Source organism: Miniopterus schreibersii (assembly GCF_964146895.1).
Source record: "Miniopterus schreibersii genome assembly, chromosome: 20".
Lineage (NCBI taxonomy): Eukaryota > Metazoa > Chordata > Mammalia > Chiroptera > Miniopteridae > Miniopterus > Miniopterus schreibersii.
The window spans coordinates 16971558-16987417 of record NC_138122.1 but is presented as its reverse complement, the minus strand read 5'-3'; the positions used below and the strand labels follow the sequence as shown (position 1 = coordinate 16987417).

The window sequence follows — 15860 nt, the reverse complement described above, 5'->3', positions numbered from 1 at the left end:
AGAGAGAGAGAAACATCAATGTGAGAGAGACACATCGATTGGTTGCCTCCTGCACGCGTCCCGTGGATCCAACCTGCGATGGATAGAGGTACGGTGCCCTTGGTCCCGGGATTAAACCAGGGACCCTTCGGTCCAGAGGCCCACCCTTTAACGACTGAGCCAAACCGACTAAGGTGGACTTTGGTTAACTTTCCTTGCCTTTGTAGTTAAGGAGGAGCATAACCTGCCCTGGGGTGGATCAATGCCAACATGCACGTTCTATCACACTTTGCATGCAGAAATAATATAAAGAAAATTGTGGACCACATCACAGTGTAACTCAGGGGCAAAATTTTCTTAATAAACCCAGTTTCATTTTTTTAAACACGTGTGAGAGCTGTGAGAACAAAGTATAATAAATAGCCAAGAAGTGCACAGGAGCCACTCCATTGTTCCTCGGGACAACGTGAAAACAGGGGAGATGGTTCACTGCTCAGACCAACTGCCCATTTATCCTGCCCCAGTCATGGGCACCAAGGAAACCAAGGAACACTGTGGGCCTTCTCATTGATGTTAACCCCAGAGAGCCGTGTGAAAACCCCTAATTTCCTATTTTCAAGCCTTCTCTTGACCGAATACATTCCAGAAGGTACTGCAAGAGTTTAAAATAGGACCACTCGTCATTGTCTGCGATCAACAATAGCTCCTTTCTTCTGGCTCCAAAAGCATCACAGATATTCCACATACTGGAAAGGTCTGTTTGGATGTAAAACGTGGTGGTGGTTACCAAGAGAAGGATAGATGTATCCAAGGTTCAAGGTGAGAGAGAGGAATAGAGAGAAAGCCAGTAGAAATTTGAAGAAAATCCAAATTGCTAGATGCAGACATTGGGTGGGGAGTGGGAAGAGATGGAGCTGGGGAGGCGGGAAGGGGAGGGATCCTAAGGGAATGTGGAGCCTGAAAAAGGTATTTATTACCTTCCCCCCAAGAATAACAGGGAGTTATGGGCGGGTTTACAGCAGGGAAGGCAGACGTCAGGACGGCATAGCCAACAAATAGGTCTGGGCTGTACTGTGACTAATGGGCTGGAGGGGCCAGCGTAGAGCAAGGAGACCAGCTAGGAGGCTCCAGCAGTTAAGACATAGTGAACCGGGTCACGGTAATAACGATATCTCTAGTTCTGCAAAGTCCTACCTGCTTATAAGAGGAAGCTACCGCCCACTGGGACTCTGCTTACCAAGCAGGTGGTCGTATCTGCCATGTCCTTTCTCTTCTACTCTAGGCCCCCCTGTTGATGGGGACCTGAGATGCCATGTGAAGATGCCCCCTTGCCACCATCAGTGCTCATGATGACAGCGCCAATGTCCAGAAGACCTAGTGAGTCAACAAATAGTTAACAAGGAAGAAAGCAGACAGGGACTAAAGGAGGCTCAAGAGACAGGCAAACCTAATGCAATGTTGAATCACGATACCATTGACCCAACTGTAAAAAGGCATTTCGGGGCACTTGGAAAAGTATAAATGCTGACCAGATGATTTTAAAGAATTATTACTAATTTTGTGAGGTGTGATATTAGCATTGTGGTTATGGTTTTCTGAAAAGTATTTGTTAAACCCTGGCCGGTTTGGCTCAGTGGTTAGAGCGTTGGCCCTTGGACTGAAGGGTCCTGGGTTCGATTCTGACCAAGGACATGTATCTGGGTTGCAGGCTCGACCTCTGGCGCCATCAGGGCACGTGTAGGAGGCAACTGATCAATGTCTCTCTCTCTCTCACCCTTCTACTCTCTCTGAAAAGCAATGGAAAAAATACCCTCCCGTGAAGATTAAAAAAAAAAAAAAAAAAGACTGGAAGAACAATCATAACCATGGAGCTTCCTGCAGGATGGTATCCAAGCAATTTTTATGTGCTTCTCTATACTTTTAGCACCACCTCCACAAATTTTCTACTAAGAACCTATGTTAGTTTTATAGCCAGAAAACATTGTCGTCTTTTTTTTTTTAAAAAAAACATAACAGGTAAGATAGGCCACCAGGAGAAAGAAGTCTGGACGGGATTCTCCAAGCGTCTGTATGTCTCTGACCCACCAGTCCCATGAGAGGTGAGCTGGGAGTCACCTCAAAGAGGCAGGCCTGTCCCGTCACTGAGAAAAAAAGACGCTCTCAGTGGCCGCTGTCCAGTTCCCTACCACTCTCCCCAGGCTAGTGTAGGAGATAATGCACAATAATCCTGTCTTTTGCTTCCAGGGGCCTGACGCCCCAAGCAGCCTCTCTCACGCACTGTTGTGAGACGTTCCCCGGTTCCCCCAAAGCACTTTCTTCCAGGGAATTCGATGAGACGAAGCAAAGCCTAGCAAGTCTGGGGCAGGATGTAAAGCCTCAGACCTGGGGCTGAGCTCCTTTACCGACAGCCGAGGGCGTTGGGAACCACAACTTGCCTCAGTTTCCTTATCTGTAGAATGGGCGCAATAAAAAGCATCGAATTTAGAGTTCCTGTGAGGAATATTTGACTTTTTCTGAGCAAAAAAGCTGCTACAACTAGGAAGCACCTAATAAACGATTCATTCTAATACATTGCCTGCTAAGGGGTGTACAACCTGGTATAGAATCAAGCAAAAGGGGTTCATTCATTTTTATTTTTATTTTTCTTAGACCATTGTGAGGGCAACGGACATGGAGAAAGATGATCTGGAAGCATTTCGCAAGGAAAGCCCGTGGGACTCGCTGACTGATTAAACCCAGGGGCGAGCAGGCAGAGGCCTCCCTTAGGTTTTTGGTGAGAAAGAGAAAAGCATCACCCGGCAGCTGCAGCCAGCAGTCAGGTGGGATCTGGTGTCTTCCTTTTCAACAATTTCACAGAATGTCAACATCAAACAGGGACCGAGATGTGGCTTTGACGGATCAAGGTAAAAGCAAGACTCCTTTGCAGCCTGAGTACACACAAAAATGTGCACTTTGTCTCAACCACGAAAATGGCCAAATATCCCCCGATCCCGGCGAACAGGAAGGACTGTTGCTTCCTTGCCAATTACGGGGTTAGCTGACTTTCATTCCTCGCACCTTCTAGAAAAGATGGACTAAAGATACCCAGTCAGAGAATTGTCGCTGCTTCCCGACAACGTTAATTCCAGGGCAAAGCTCTGCGTCCTTGAACCGTCCCCGGTCGCCCAAGGCTCCCCTGCCGGAGAGGCTCCCTCACCCGAAGGAGTCGATAAACACACCTTCGTTCAATTATAGATACGACCTTGGTGGTCTTTGGCTGATGGGGATTGACACTGGCAACATCATTTATATTAAAACATAGAAGGACTTAGTGGCTGATACTGAATGAGTCTGTACCATGTGCTGAGTAGCGTTCTCAGGGCGCTATATGTTTAATTCATTTACTTCTCCCGTCAACCCTATGAAGAGGGGTACCGTTATTAGCGGGTTTTCCTGCTGAGAAACCTAAGGTACAGACTGCACAGCGAGGCGGGAGGATTGGAACCCGGGTCACATCAAAGCCCGGCAGAGCCACCCTCTCGCCTTGGCCCGCAAAGCCAGGCAGCCATCTTGTTTGTAGTCGCAAGAACTGCAACTCCCAGCACCCCTTGCGGCAGTAGCTCTCCACACACAACAAATCCCGGCGTGCCCCTGGGCGGCCCGGGGTGGAGGGTTCTAGAAGGCGTGACGTGAGGTCAAGAGCGGGCTCAGAGGCGGGCACCTCTCGACAGTCGCTGTGGCTGCAGCTGCCGGGCCTGGGGAAGCGGGTGGCCGGGGCCGCGGGCGCAGCCTCCTCGTCTCCCCGGCCATGGCTGCACTCGGTCGGCCTTTCAGCGGCCTCTCCTTGAGCGGCGGCTCGGACTTCCTGCAGCCGCCGCCGGCCTTCTCCGGCCGGGCCTTCCCGCCGGGGCCGGACGGTGCGGAGCTGGCCCCGCGGCCGGGATCCCGGGTTGCCCCGAACAGCCCCGGCGGGAGCATGGCGCGCGGACGGTGAGGAGCCCGGCGGGCGCAGGGCGGGCGGGCCGGGCGCTCCCTCCTCAGGACCCTCCGCTGGAGGCTTCTCAGCCCCGGTTTACATTTGAGGAAACTGATCTCCAAAGACCGTAACTGTAAGTCGCCAGAGGCCGCGTTGGGAGTCCCGTTGGGACTCGGCCTGCCTGCGCCTCTGGAAAGTGAGACTTGACCCAACTCGACCAGGTCGGGACGGGATTGGAACCCGGGGCGACTGGAGTCTGTCCGCTTGGCGGGTTCACGGCTCGCTCCTCTTGCGGACACTGCGCAGCCGGTGATGGGAACAACTTTCAGTGCCTCTCGGACAGTCAGCTTCTTCATCTGCAAAGTGGGACAAAAATGGGTCCTCTTAGTGAGATCTTGGAAATAAAGTGCTCATCGCCGTGCTTGCCCCGAATACTTTTTCCCTACGTGGGTCTCCCCAAATTTATCTCCCATTACCGTGACAGAATGAGAGTTTAGATTTCAATCGCTGGTTAGGTCAGGACCACCCAGCATTTACCTGATTGACCTTGTGACCTGCATATCCATCCCACTGCGCAAGGAAAGGGACAGCTGGGTACCTGTGGGTTAGGAAGCTTATTGGAGCAAGAAAGAGTGGATGCTGAAAGCACAAGCTCAGTACATTTCTCAGTAGACTGATTTATTTTTTCTTTGTTTGTTTCAACAGTGTTTCAGTTCCCTGCAAAAAGAAACACAAGCTAGAGCAGGAAGATGATGAGTAAGTTTCAGGTGTCATTTATTTGCTTAATTGTCATTTAATTTACCCTATTTTATATCCTCAGTTTAAGTGAAAAGATAAAAAAGGAGGCACAGGAACTGATAACATTGGTTGCCTTTTAGAAAAAGCGACTAGGTGGCTGTCAGAGTCTGAAAACTTTTCACTCTATAATGGATTGTAAAGTTTGAATTTTGAACCATGTGAATATTATTACAGACACAAAGTAAAAGAACTCCAGTTGTGTAAAAAGATACATATTGAAAAGTCTTACAGTTCCCCCCCAGAGGCAACCCCTGTTACCTGTTTCCTGTATGTGTTGTGGAAGATAATTTTAAAACTTAAAGCTTATAACTGTATATATCTTCATTTGTAAGAAGATATTGTTCACAGTGTGCAACACATTAATCTTTTCATTTTAACTTTATTGTAGCTTGTTGCATATAGGCACATAGAATTCCACCTAATTTCTTTTTCAACAGTTGAATGGAATCCTTTTGTAAGGCTAGGTATAGATAATTAATGAGTTTCCTGTTAATGGATTTCTTTTTATTATTATTATTATTATTATTTTTTTTAGATTTTATTTTTGTTTAAAATATTACAGATTTCCTTTTCTCCCCAATGACCCATTCCACCCTGTCCCTTCCCCCTCCCCAGCCTCTCTCCCCACCATTGTCCGTGTCCTTGGGTTGTGCAGAAATGCATATATTAATGGATTTCTAAGTTATTTCTAATCTTTTACTATTACTAACAAGTCTTCTGTGGCCATTCTTTTTAAGCTTTTTGTATATGTTTGCAAGTAGGTGAATGGATTTCCTAGATGGGTAATTGCTGGGTCTTAAAGTGTGTGCATTTTAAATGTTGAACCAGAGTTGTTGTCAACTTATATTCCTTTTAGCAGTGGGAATGTCTGTTTTTCCATCTTCTCGCCACATCTGTATTTTCATACTTTTTGATCTGATAGGCAAAAAGTTGTATCTCATAGATAGGCAGTCTATGGGAGAAAAAAAAAGTGAAGAAATTCTCCAAAGAGGATATACAGGTGACCAGCCAAATGAAAAGATGTTTGACCTCATCAGTTTCTAGGGAAGTGCATATTGAAGCCACAATTATATAGGAGTGGTCGTGGAGCACCAGGAACTCTCAAACACTATGGATGAGAATATAAATTGGTATAGCACTTTGGGAAACAGGTTGGCATTATCTAATAAGTTGAAGGCACATGTACCTTTTAACCCACTAGTTCCCCTCCTGAGTATGTACATGTGCACATCAAGAAACACAAGAAAATTCATAGCATCTTTGCTTATACCAGCTCAAAACTGAAAACAGTCCAAATGTGTCTCAATGGTAAAATGGATCAATTAAATTACAGATTCATACAATGGAGTTCTGTTCAGCAAGAAAGAAAAAAAACACTACACCTATCAACATGCATATGTTTTATAAGCGTAATACAAGCAGAAGAAATATAAGAATGTGTACAGTGTAGCCTTGGCCAGTGTGGCACAGCTGATTGAGCATCATCCCATGCACAGAAAGGTCAGGGCGTGTTCCTAGGTTGAGGGTTTGATCCCTGGTCGGGGTGTGTGCAGGAGGCAACAGATCAATGTTTCTCATGTCAGTGTTTCTCTCTCTCCCTCTTCCTCTCTCTCTAAAATCAATAAAAACATTTTTAAAAAATGTATACATTATAATTCCCTAAATATAAGATTCAAACCAGGCAAAACTAAACATTGTTTAGGGATGCATATCTGTATATGTGTTAATGTATTACTATTTTTTAAAACATATTTTTATTGATTTTAGAGAAGATGGGAGAAGGAGAGAGAAAGAAACATTGATGAGAGAGACATCAATCAGTTGTCTCCTACATGCACCTCCACCGGGATCGAACCTACAACCTACTCATGTGCCCTGACTGGGAATCAAAACGGTGACCTTTTGATGCCTGGGACAATGCTCAACCAACTGAGCCATGCTGGCCAGGGCATAATGTATTATTTTTTTAAAGGAAGTAATTACTGCCCTAGCCAGTTTGTCTTAGTGGTTAGAGCATCGTCCACGGACTGAAGGGTTGATTTCAAGGGCATCCGTACCTGGGTTGCAGGCTCAATCCCCTATTGGAGTCAGACACGTGGGAGGCAACCAATCACAGTGTCTCTGTCACCTTGATGTCCTGTCTCCCCTGGCCCCGTACCCTCCACTCTCTCTGAAAAGCAATGGAAAAAGTACCTTCTGGTGAGGATTTTTTTAAAAAAGGAAGTAATTACCATAAAAGACAGTGTTTACCTGTAGGGAAGAGGGAACAGAATACCATTTTGGGATGGTGGCAGCATATCTTGAATGTTATTTTCATGGATGTTTGTTTTGCAATTATTCATTAAATTGTATGTTTGTTCTCTTATGAGCATAGGATTTTATAGTTAAAAAGAAATTAATCACTGTTTTAATTTGTATTTTGTAAATTATAAGTGATGTTGAACATTTTTTCACTTAAGCCATGTGTGTTTAATTTTGTGTGAATCATCGATGTTTCTGCAGATTTTTTATTGGCCTATAGGTCTTTTTCTTATTCATCTATAAGAAATCTTTGTTAAATCAGCAGCTTATGTGTGTTATATTTTTCCCAAATTTGTCGTTTATCTTTTGACTTCATGATTTATTTCTTGGCCAGCAGAAACTTTGGATTTTCTAAACTTGTTGATACATAGACAAATAAGACAGTAGATTTGAAAGTTGCCAAAGTTTAATAACTACTAGTCCAGACAATATTTTTTTCTTTATTGCCTTGGGATTGCTGTGGATTCACAGGGACTTCTTTGCTTTTATCTTTTGGGGTTCCCTATGAGAGATTATTGAATAAAGGATCCTAGTGTTAACAATAAAAAGTTTGCAGTATAAAAACTATTGGCTTTAAAAGGTCACCACCTTTAACTTACAGATTGAAGCCCTGGGAAGATGAGGGATTTGGCATTTGGGTGCCTTAATGCGCTGAAGTATGCTGCTCAGCTACCACTTCCATAGCTCTTGTCAGTACTTTGAAGTCATTTATATTACATTTTCTTTGGGACTTAATCATCATTGATCTCTTAATTATTTGCAAAATAGACCGATAGGCATGAAATAATTTAGTCCAAATCATGTTTTCTTACCCCATTTAACCTATCCATAGCCGAATAAATAGGAATGACTTTAAGTTTCCACACTGAACACTTCTGATTTGAAAAAAGCAAAATCTTGCAGGTACAACTTAGTTTGGCAGAGAGAGCAGTAGAAAAAAACATCTCAAGGAGGCTATGAGAATGACAGAAAAGAAAATGAGCGATTTTCCATCTTGTAATCACACACTGTTAAAAGTTATTAGAGTTTTTTCATACAAGAATTTGAGTAGAAATGGGGATATATACATTTAATTTATATTCAGGATTTTCATTGAAAAAAATTTTTTTTTCCAGTTGCCCAGTAAGAAAGAAAAGGCTAACTGAAGCAGGGCTCTGTGCTGCTCCTAATGACTGGATTCTTTGTGCACATCAGGATATAGAGAGTCATGGAGTAAATCCATGCACTAGTGGCCTTTCTGCACCTGGCATGTTAGATGTTATTTGTGAAGAAATGGATCAGACAACTGGAGAACCACAGTGTGAAGTTGCCAGAAGGAGGCTTCAAGAAATTGAGGACAGGTAAATAAATGGGCAGCATGTTGCTGTTCCTGTGTAATGTCTCTACTCTTTTAAGCTGGCCTAATTCATTGTTTGATGATACCTTGATCCTCAACCTCTCAGAGAGACTGTAAAAATAAGGGAACTCAAAATGTACACATTAAATGTTAAAGTAAGTTCTTCTCATAGAACAGTACAGAATATTTTCACTTACTATCTCTGAATTTAATTTTTGGTTTATGGGAGTTTTTAGGAACACGCTGTTCAAATCTGATTGCATGTAATACAAAACTTTTGTTAAATGAAATGTTGAATAACTCTTCTGTATATAGTTTTTTCACTCATGTATAGCCTTATATTTTGCTTGACCTTTTGTTGTATAGCACCTGTTACTTTTACCCTTTTTTATTTTAAAAATTTTGGCCAATTACTAGAATATATAATAGCTTGACTGAATATGTTTTCTTTCTCTGCTTCTGCTGCCTTTATTTAGGATAATTGACGAAGATGAAGAAGTTGAAGCTGACAGAAATATCAACCATCTCCCCAGTCTCGTCCTTTCTGATACCTTGAAAACAGGTTTGAAGAGGGAATTTGATGAAGTCTTTACAAAGAAAATGATTGAGTCTATGTAAGTTTTGGTTCCTGGTTTCCATTTAATTATGCTCTTGGAGGGGAAACACAGTGTCTCTAGACATTGCCTGTCCTATCCTAGCCATCTCTTCACCTTCCGATCACCAGCCAAGTGAAAGGACAGTAGGTTTTGTATTTAGCCCAGGTTGCACACAGACCTTTTCAGTTCATTGGGGGTGAGCAAAATGCTCTGCAAGCATGAGTTTGAAGTATGCAGGAGTGGCTGCTTTGCCTACTTAACTCCTGGGCTTTGCCTACTTAACTTTAACTCTTTTGAAGTCCTAAAATGTACTGTATTCTATTTGGGAATGGGAGGATTGGCAACAAAGAGCCCATTCTCTTAAATTCTTGTGATAGGGTATAGGATCCACATTTCAAAACCTCTTGTTTACCCAGCTTCTCAATTATCCAACAACACCATCGAGACCTAGGAAACAAAAAAATGTCTCCCAGCAGTCAAAATAGTTATCACAGAGGCTACAAATCAAAGGTCATATATTTGTCTTATAGTGTATATAGCCTCTCAGGCCTTTAGCTCTAAGAACCATTATGCCCCTAATTAAGATACAGTTTCATTTTTCTGGTTTCCTAGATCATTAGAGTACAAGCATAGAAACAGCTAGTGAGAGCAGAACAAACAAACTTGTAATAGTGAGTAGTAAAAGTATAGTGTGAGGACAAGAGAGGAAACTGGAAAGCAAACAGAACCTAAAAAGCAAAACATCCTGGAGCTTATTAACATAAGAACTAATGATAGCTCAGCAATTCTTGTAGTCCTTGAGCCTAGATGATCTCAAGTCCTCAGTATCTGCTGTAGGCAGGTTATAAAGGGCCATTTACCTGTTGCCTAGATAAGACTTGATAATGAGGGTACATGTCATATATCTGAAATTTTTTCTTAGGACACCATCACAGTGATGCTAGGTAGATGAAGCATTATTGCCTTTGGCCACAGTGGGTTCAGCTGCTGCTTGATGTTAGATCACAGCCCCTGCTTGAGCTTATAATTAACTACCCAACCCTGAGGGTGGATACATAGTTTAGCGAAGAGTGAGCACGTCACTTGGCCCTCCAGCCTAAAGTATAGCACTTTCTGCTCTGAGTAGTTTTCCAGAAGCTAGCCTTTGGAGGTATTCTTCATTGTTTGTGTTTAATTTTGCCTTACTTGCCTTTGTGCTCCAGAAACCACCAAACCAATTGTGATTCGGGACGTGTGGCAGGGAAGGGAGGATGGACACAGGCGTTGGGCACGTAATCGTTTTGGGTTATTGCAGAAGCACTGTGCTGCATAGCTGTGCTAAGCAAAGGGCATACTGAAATATGTTTAATGTATTTGTTCAGTGTTTCATTTTTTACTTATAGTGGTTTAGTACAAGATAGTAGCCCACATTTGCTAATATTAACTATACTATTAAAAAAGTTACAAAGTTAAATCAAGGGTGTCTGTTTTTCACAGTGGATGTTTGTATTACTTCTAATCACAGCATCAGTACAACCAGTTGGTTTGGTTAAAAATGCATGTAGGTCCCTGGCCAGTTTGCTCAGTGGTTAGAGCGTCAGCCCATGGACTGAAGGGTCCTGGGTTTGAGTCTGGCCGAAGGCACATACTTTGGTTGCCAGGGTGCATGCGGAAGGCAACCAGTTGATGTGTCTCTCACATTGATGTTTCTTTCTCTCTCTCTCTCTCTCTCTCTTTTTCTCTCTCTCTTTTTCTCTCTCTCTCTCTCTCTGTCTCCCCCTCCCTCTCTCCCCCTCTCTCCCCTCCCCCCCTTCTACTCTCTCTGAAAAGCAATGGAAAAAATATCCTCAGATGAGGATTAAAAAGAAAAAAATGCATGCAGGCCCAGCCGGCATGGCTCAGTGGTTGAGCGTTCACCTATGATCCAGGTGATCTCTGTTCAGTTCCCGGTCAGGGCATATGCCCAGGTTGTGGGCTCAATCCCTAGCAGCTGGTAGTGTGCAGGAGGCAGCCAATCAGTGACTCTCTGTCATCATTGATGTCTCTGTCTCTTCCTCTTCCCCTCGCTGAAATCTATGAAACATATTTAAAAAATAATAATTTAAAAAATGCATGCAGAACTGTAAAATTTTATGTATTGGAGTATCTTTTCTAAAGATTACTTTGGATTATTATAAATTTCTTATTTTGATGCCATAGCTTAATTCTACATATTAGATAGCAGACATTAGCTTTTTAACATATATTTTTTATTTTCACATCCTAAAACTTTTAATAAAAATCTGTATTTTGTGTCTTAGGAGCCGTCCTTCCATGGAGCTTGTGCTATGGAAACCTCTCCCTGAACTCCTTTCTGATAAGCCAAAGTCATCATCTAATGCTAAGAACTACACAGGGGAGAGCCAAACTAAGCATGCTGCTGCTGGCACTACCTTCCCTAGGAGAACTGAACTATTTTTGGAACCTCAGCAAACAGGGATTCCTGTTTACAGTAGTTTGGAGACAGCTACTTGCACAGAAGAAGAGATGGAACTCTAGAAGCCTATTTCTATACTAAAGTTGTCAAATTTTAGAAGGCTCATGTGTTCATTTGTGAACCTGCTTATATAGTATACGGACTTGAAAGTTTTATGAAACGGGTGTAAGAATATCTCTGCCTGTGATTTGGGGTGGGACTCTCATTTTGGGTAGCCATTTCTTAAATTCAACTTTTTGCCAAGGAAGCTTGTCTCAAGGGAAAAGCTATTTTTTAGAGGGATTATTCTTGTGAGATTACAGTCTGCACAGGCAAATATGGAAACTACATGTGTAAGGGTGACTTAAATCATCTCTTACATTGTCTAAACCATTCAGATACTTGGATAATACTCAGACACTTGAGTTGAAAAAGATGCATTAAGAAAAAAGGGTACAGCTACTACAACTGCACCCTGACAGTTGAATCACAACTTCATCTGTAGATACGAGCTCTGTTTATAGTGGTGACTTTATGATTGGGGAGAGGGAGGGAAGAAAGCAGTAGCTTAAGCCTAATGCTAAGAAATTGAATAGAGGCTCTGAAACTTGTACATTAGTTGTCATTTCCGTGTAGCTAAATTGATTGAATAGCCAGTAGCATTGTGGCTCACCGCTTTGCCTCTGAAGATGCAATGAAAATACAAAGAAGGTTTTTCCTTTGAGGCCTTTTTGCTTTGTGCTACTGTAGCTCCTTGGATTCCCTTGCATAATTGATAAGGTGATCTATCCAGTAATGTTTACAATTTGATTAACTTTGAGTGATAATTTAAAAGATTTTGAGGTAACCCATGTGCAAATTGGCTGTGGGAAAAGCATCTCTTAGGCAGTCACAAGGAAGTACTGTGTCAGGTAAACTCAGCATTGATAACTTCAGTAGTTCAAGAAACATTGTACCTGTATGAACAAGCTGAGTTTTAGATGTTAATTTAGAAAACTGACTGAATAATTAACTGAGAACATATGGGCCGGCAATGCTGAGATTTACTGAACTAGCCATTTTGCCTGGTGCTTCAATTATTGTGCAGCAGCCTAAAGGTTAGTAGAGAATAGCTTCCTGCTAGCAGGATGTCTTCATTTTTTGGACATAAACCAGCTCAAGGTGTCCTTTGGGGATAACCAGGATTGAAGTTTTTTATTTCTCAGGAAGAACTCTTCTGTGAGGCAAGGACTCAGTAGTGCAAAGTGAAGTGACAATTCCTATAATGCTACAGAATATTCACTGTAACTTATTAAATGAGTGAAATAGTGTAATACTGGCCCTTTCCTCACATAGTAGACCACCCCAGTTCTTTTTGTTTTCTGGGTTTCTTTTCTCTTTGTAGGAATCAGATATCTTGTGTAGGAAAACATGATTTATGCCAAGTATAGAGGTAACTTTTTAGAAACTAGCTCCCAGGCATTTTTGAAACACATGCCGAAATCCCTCCCCTTGTTACATTTGGCGTAGAAGTCACAAGTCTGTTTATTGGACTGTTTCTTCTCTTGCCTTTTGTTTCTGCTTTCTCTATTTCTGTCTGGATAGTCAGGAAAAGATTTAATGTTTAATATTTAAACAAAATATTTAATGTCTACACAATAAAATTATTCAAACTTCAAACCAGTATTTAAACCAGTTGGAAACCAGCTAATAGTTTCTTAATCTCAGATTTAAGAGATTGAATGTAAACTGTATTCTGTTGAAATCTGCAAGTGTTTGATTCATGCCATTTGAAAAACTCCTGCCTATAGGTCATTGTTTAATGGGACCAACTTGCAAAGTTTGTAGCCTTAAAGAAATCTCCATGCTAAAAAATCTGTTCTGGTACAACCCAAAAATATGAAGCAACTGCCTGGAATTTGGAGTTAGTCCCAGTGTTAGGGTGGACGAAGAGGTGACAGCTTTCCCAAGAAGCATCCAGACGCACTGATGGTCTTCTATAGCAATTGTTGGGCAGGCCTCTGAGCAAAGGTCTGTGTGATGAAGAGGAGGAACGAAGAGCCCCCAACAAGGCTCTGATACCATAGGAGATGGTAAATATAGGAGAGAATTAAGATTCTGTTCCTTAAAATCTAAAGAGCTTGTTTCAGGAGTCAAGCTATCTAACATGACAATTATTTCTGCAGGAAAATGGATGTTTAATGCTTTTTAAACTTGCATATGTTTGTACAAAAATTGTCTTCATCTTTGTGGTGCTTATACATCTGAGCCGTCTCCATAGTCCCCATGCTTCTGCGCAGTTTTTCTTTTATAGCATAAGACTTGATTTTGCTTCAAGGTTTCCCTAGGGGAGTGCAGGTCTTTTCATCTTGTGTAGCTTTTGCAGCATGGATCAAACACTGGCTTTCTATGCTAATGTGTGGAGAGGAAAAATTATCTAAAGCAGGTGAGCTTTAATGAACAAATGTATATTTTCTCTGAGTTTGAGTAGGGTGTGTGTGGGTTTTTAAAAAAATAATAATATGAAGAAAGTAAGTCCAGTTCTCACAAATATTAATCAGTCAATTTAAAAAACCTCATTCTTGAAAAGGTGCAAATGTAAAATTTAGGAAAATAACTAGAATGATGAGAAGAATGTTTACCAGCAAGTTCATTAATTATTTTGGATTTGGAACTTGGTTTTGTTTTTGAATAGTGATAAGAATGGTGCAGTACTAGGAAAGTTCTGGAAAGTGCTGTCAATTTTACTTTAAAATGAGAATCTGGTGTTTCTGTACTTTGTTTTCAATAAAACTTCATAAGTGTTTTGGACTTTTTGAGATATTTGTATTCCTGTACTTAAGTAAATATAATAGCTACTTAGCTTTCCTCTGAATTGTATTCGAAGTAGCATTCGTATCACTGAGAGGCTTAAATATAGTCTGAAGAGAATGTGTTGGGTTAAAGGTAAGTTTCATAAATGAATTAGCTATTTGCAAAGCAGGCATACTGTGTCTTGCCATTCTAAAACCCTTAGGATGCTTTCCACTCTTAGCAATTCACTACTGTAGTATCAACAGCATTGATTGGTAATGGCGATTGATTGCCAGTATTCAGGTGGCAGTTGACTGAGTCTTCAAAAATGTTCAAATATGGAGTTAAAAATGGTGTATAGAATTCACAGTTGTGTTGTTTTTATAGGTTTAGGACCTTTAAAAATAAGGAATAGGAAAATTCCATGATGTTCAATTACATGATCATTCCTTAACAGGTCACTGGGTGGCAGTATTGCCTACATATTTACGACCGTTGTTGGATAAATGTGGATCCCTGATTTATGGGCAGGCAGGGTACAGAAAACTCAGGATCTTGTTTTGTTTTTCATAAAAATTTGGAAATCACAGCTAATAGTTATCTTTAAAAGTTCTTTGGCAGGTTTAGAAACTAAAAAACCTCAGTAAAATATCACTTAGATTTCATTAAAATCTACAATAAAATGTGGTTTAGGCAATGTAACATTTAATTCCTTGAGGGGGAGCCCTGGCCAGTGTGCCTCAGTTGGTTGAGAGTTGTCCCTTGCACCTAAAGGTCACTGGTTTGATTCCTGGTCAGGGCACATACCCAGGTTGTAGGTTTCCATCCCCAGTCCAGGTGTATGCGGGAGGCAGCCAATCGATGGGTCTCCCTCTCCCTCCTCCCCTCCTTCTCCCTTCCTCTTTCTAAAATCAATTTTTAAAAACCACATTTAATTCCTTGAGGGGGAATTAGTTTTGTGTAGATCAGTTTGGTTCAAATATTCTACCAGTGGCATTTTAGAGATGACAACTCCAGCAAAATAAGGATGTTGTCTTTCAACAACTGATTAGTGGGTAAATTAAGCCAGTCTTCCTGTCCCTTAAAGAACATTAGAAGTTACAGGGTTGATTTAATTCTTAGGAGGTTAGACTTTAACCTATGCCATAAAATATTCCTGGAATAGGCAGTATTACCTTCTGCCTACAGTTCTGTGCCTACTTTGTGTCGGCTCTAGTAATAGTCCTAGAAAAGCAAGGAAATGCATAGATTGGTGTTACCAGGCCCAGGGAAGTGGTGTGCAGGCATCTGTCACCTGATTCTTTTAATCTCAATTATGGATAACCCTCTGCATGTAATAGAAATGTTTTGGTTTTGTAGGGAAAGGTCTTGATTTTAATTTCTAACCATTCAATTTAGTGTTTCAATATGATGTCCTTGCCTGGCTGGGCGTGGCTCAGCGGTTGAGCGTCGACCTAGGATCCAGGCGATCAGGGTTCGATTCCCGGTCAGGGCACATGCCCGGGTTGTGGGTTTGATCAATGACTCTCTCATCATTGATGTTTCTATCTCTCTCTCTCCCTCTCCTTTCCTCTCTCTGAAATCAAAGATATATTTAAAAAATATATGTGTGTATGTGTGTGTGTGTGTGTGTGTGTGTGTGTGTGTATATATATATGATGTCCCCGAATACCAGGGGTTTTCTCAAGA

General features: G+C 41.6%; 1 protein-coding gene across 2 annotated transcripts; it reads left to right on the top strand.

Moving 5' to 3' along the window:
• Positions 1 to 3620: 3620 nt before the first annotated feature.
• On the top strand, positions 3621 to 14199 carry CCDC117 (coiled-coil domain containing 117). Of its 2 annotated transcripts, none has more exons than XM_081123207.1 (5): positions 3621 to 3948; positions 4640 to 4690; positions 8149 to 8373; positions 8846 to 8983; positions 11245 to 14199. In XM_081123207.1, the coding sequence occupies exons 1-5, from the start codon at positions 3767 to 3769 to the stop codon at positions 11480 to 11482; spliced, it is 834 nt and encodes a 277-aa protein (XP_080979333.1). In that variant the 5' UTR covers positions 3621 to 3766; the 3' UTR covers positions 11483 to 14199. The 2 variants fall into 2 exon arrangements, with proteins under 2 accessions (XP_080979333.1, XP_080979334.1); XM_081123208.1 differs by lacking the exon at positions 3621 to 3948 and adding an exon at positions 4049 to 4067.
• Positions 14200 to 15860: the final 1661 nt, after the last annotated feature.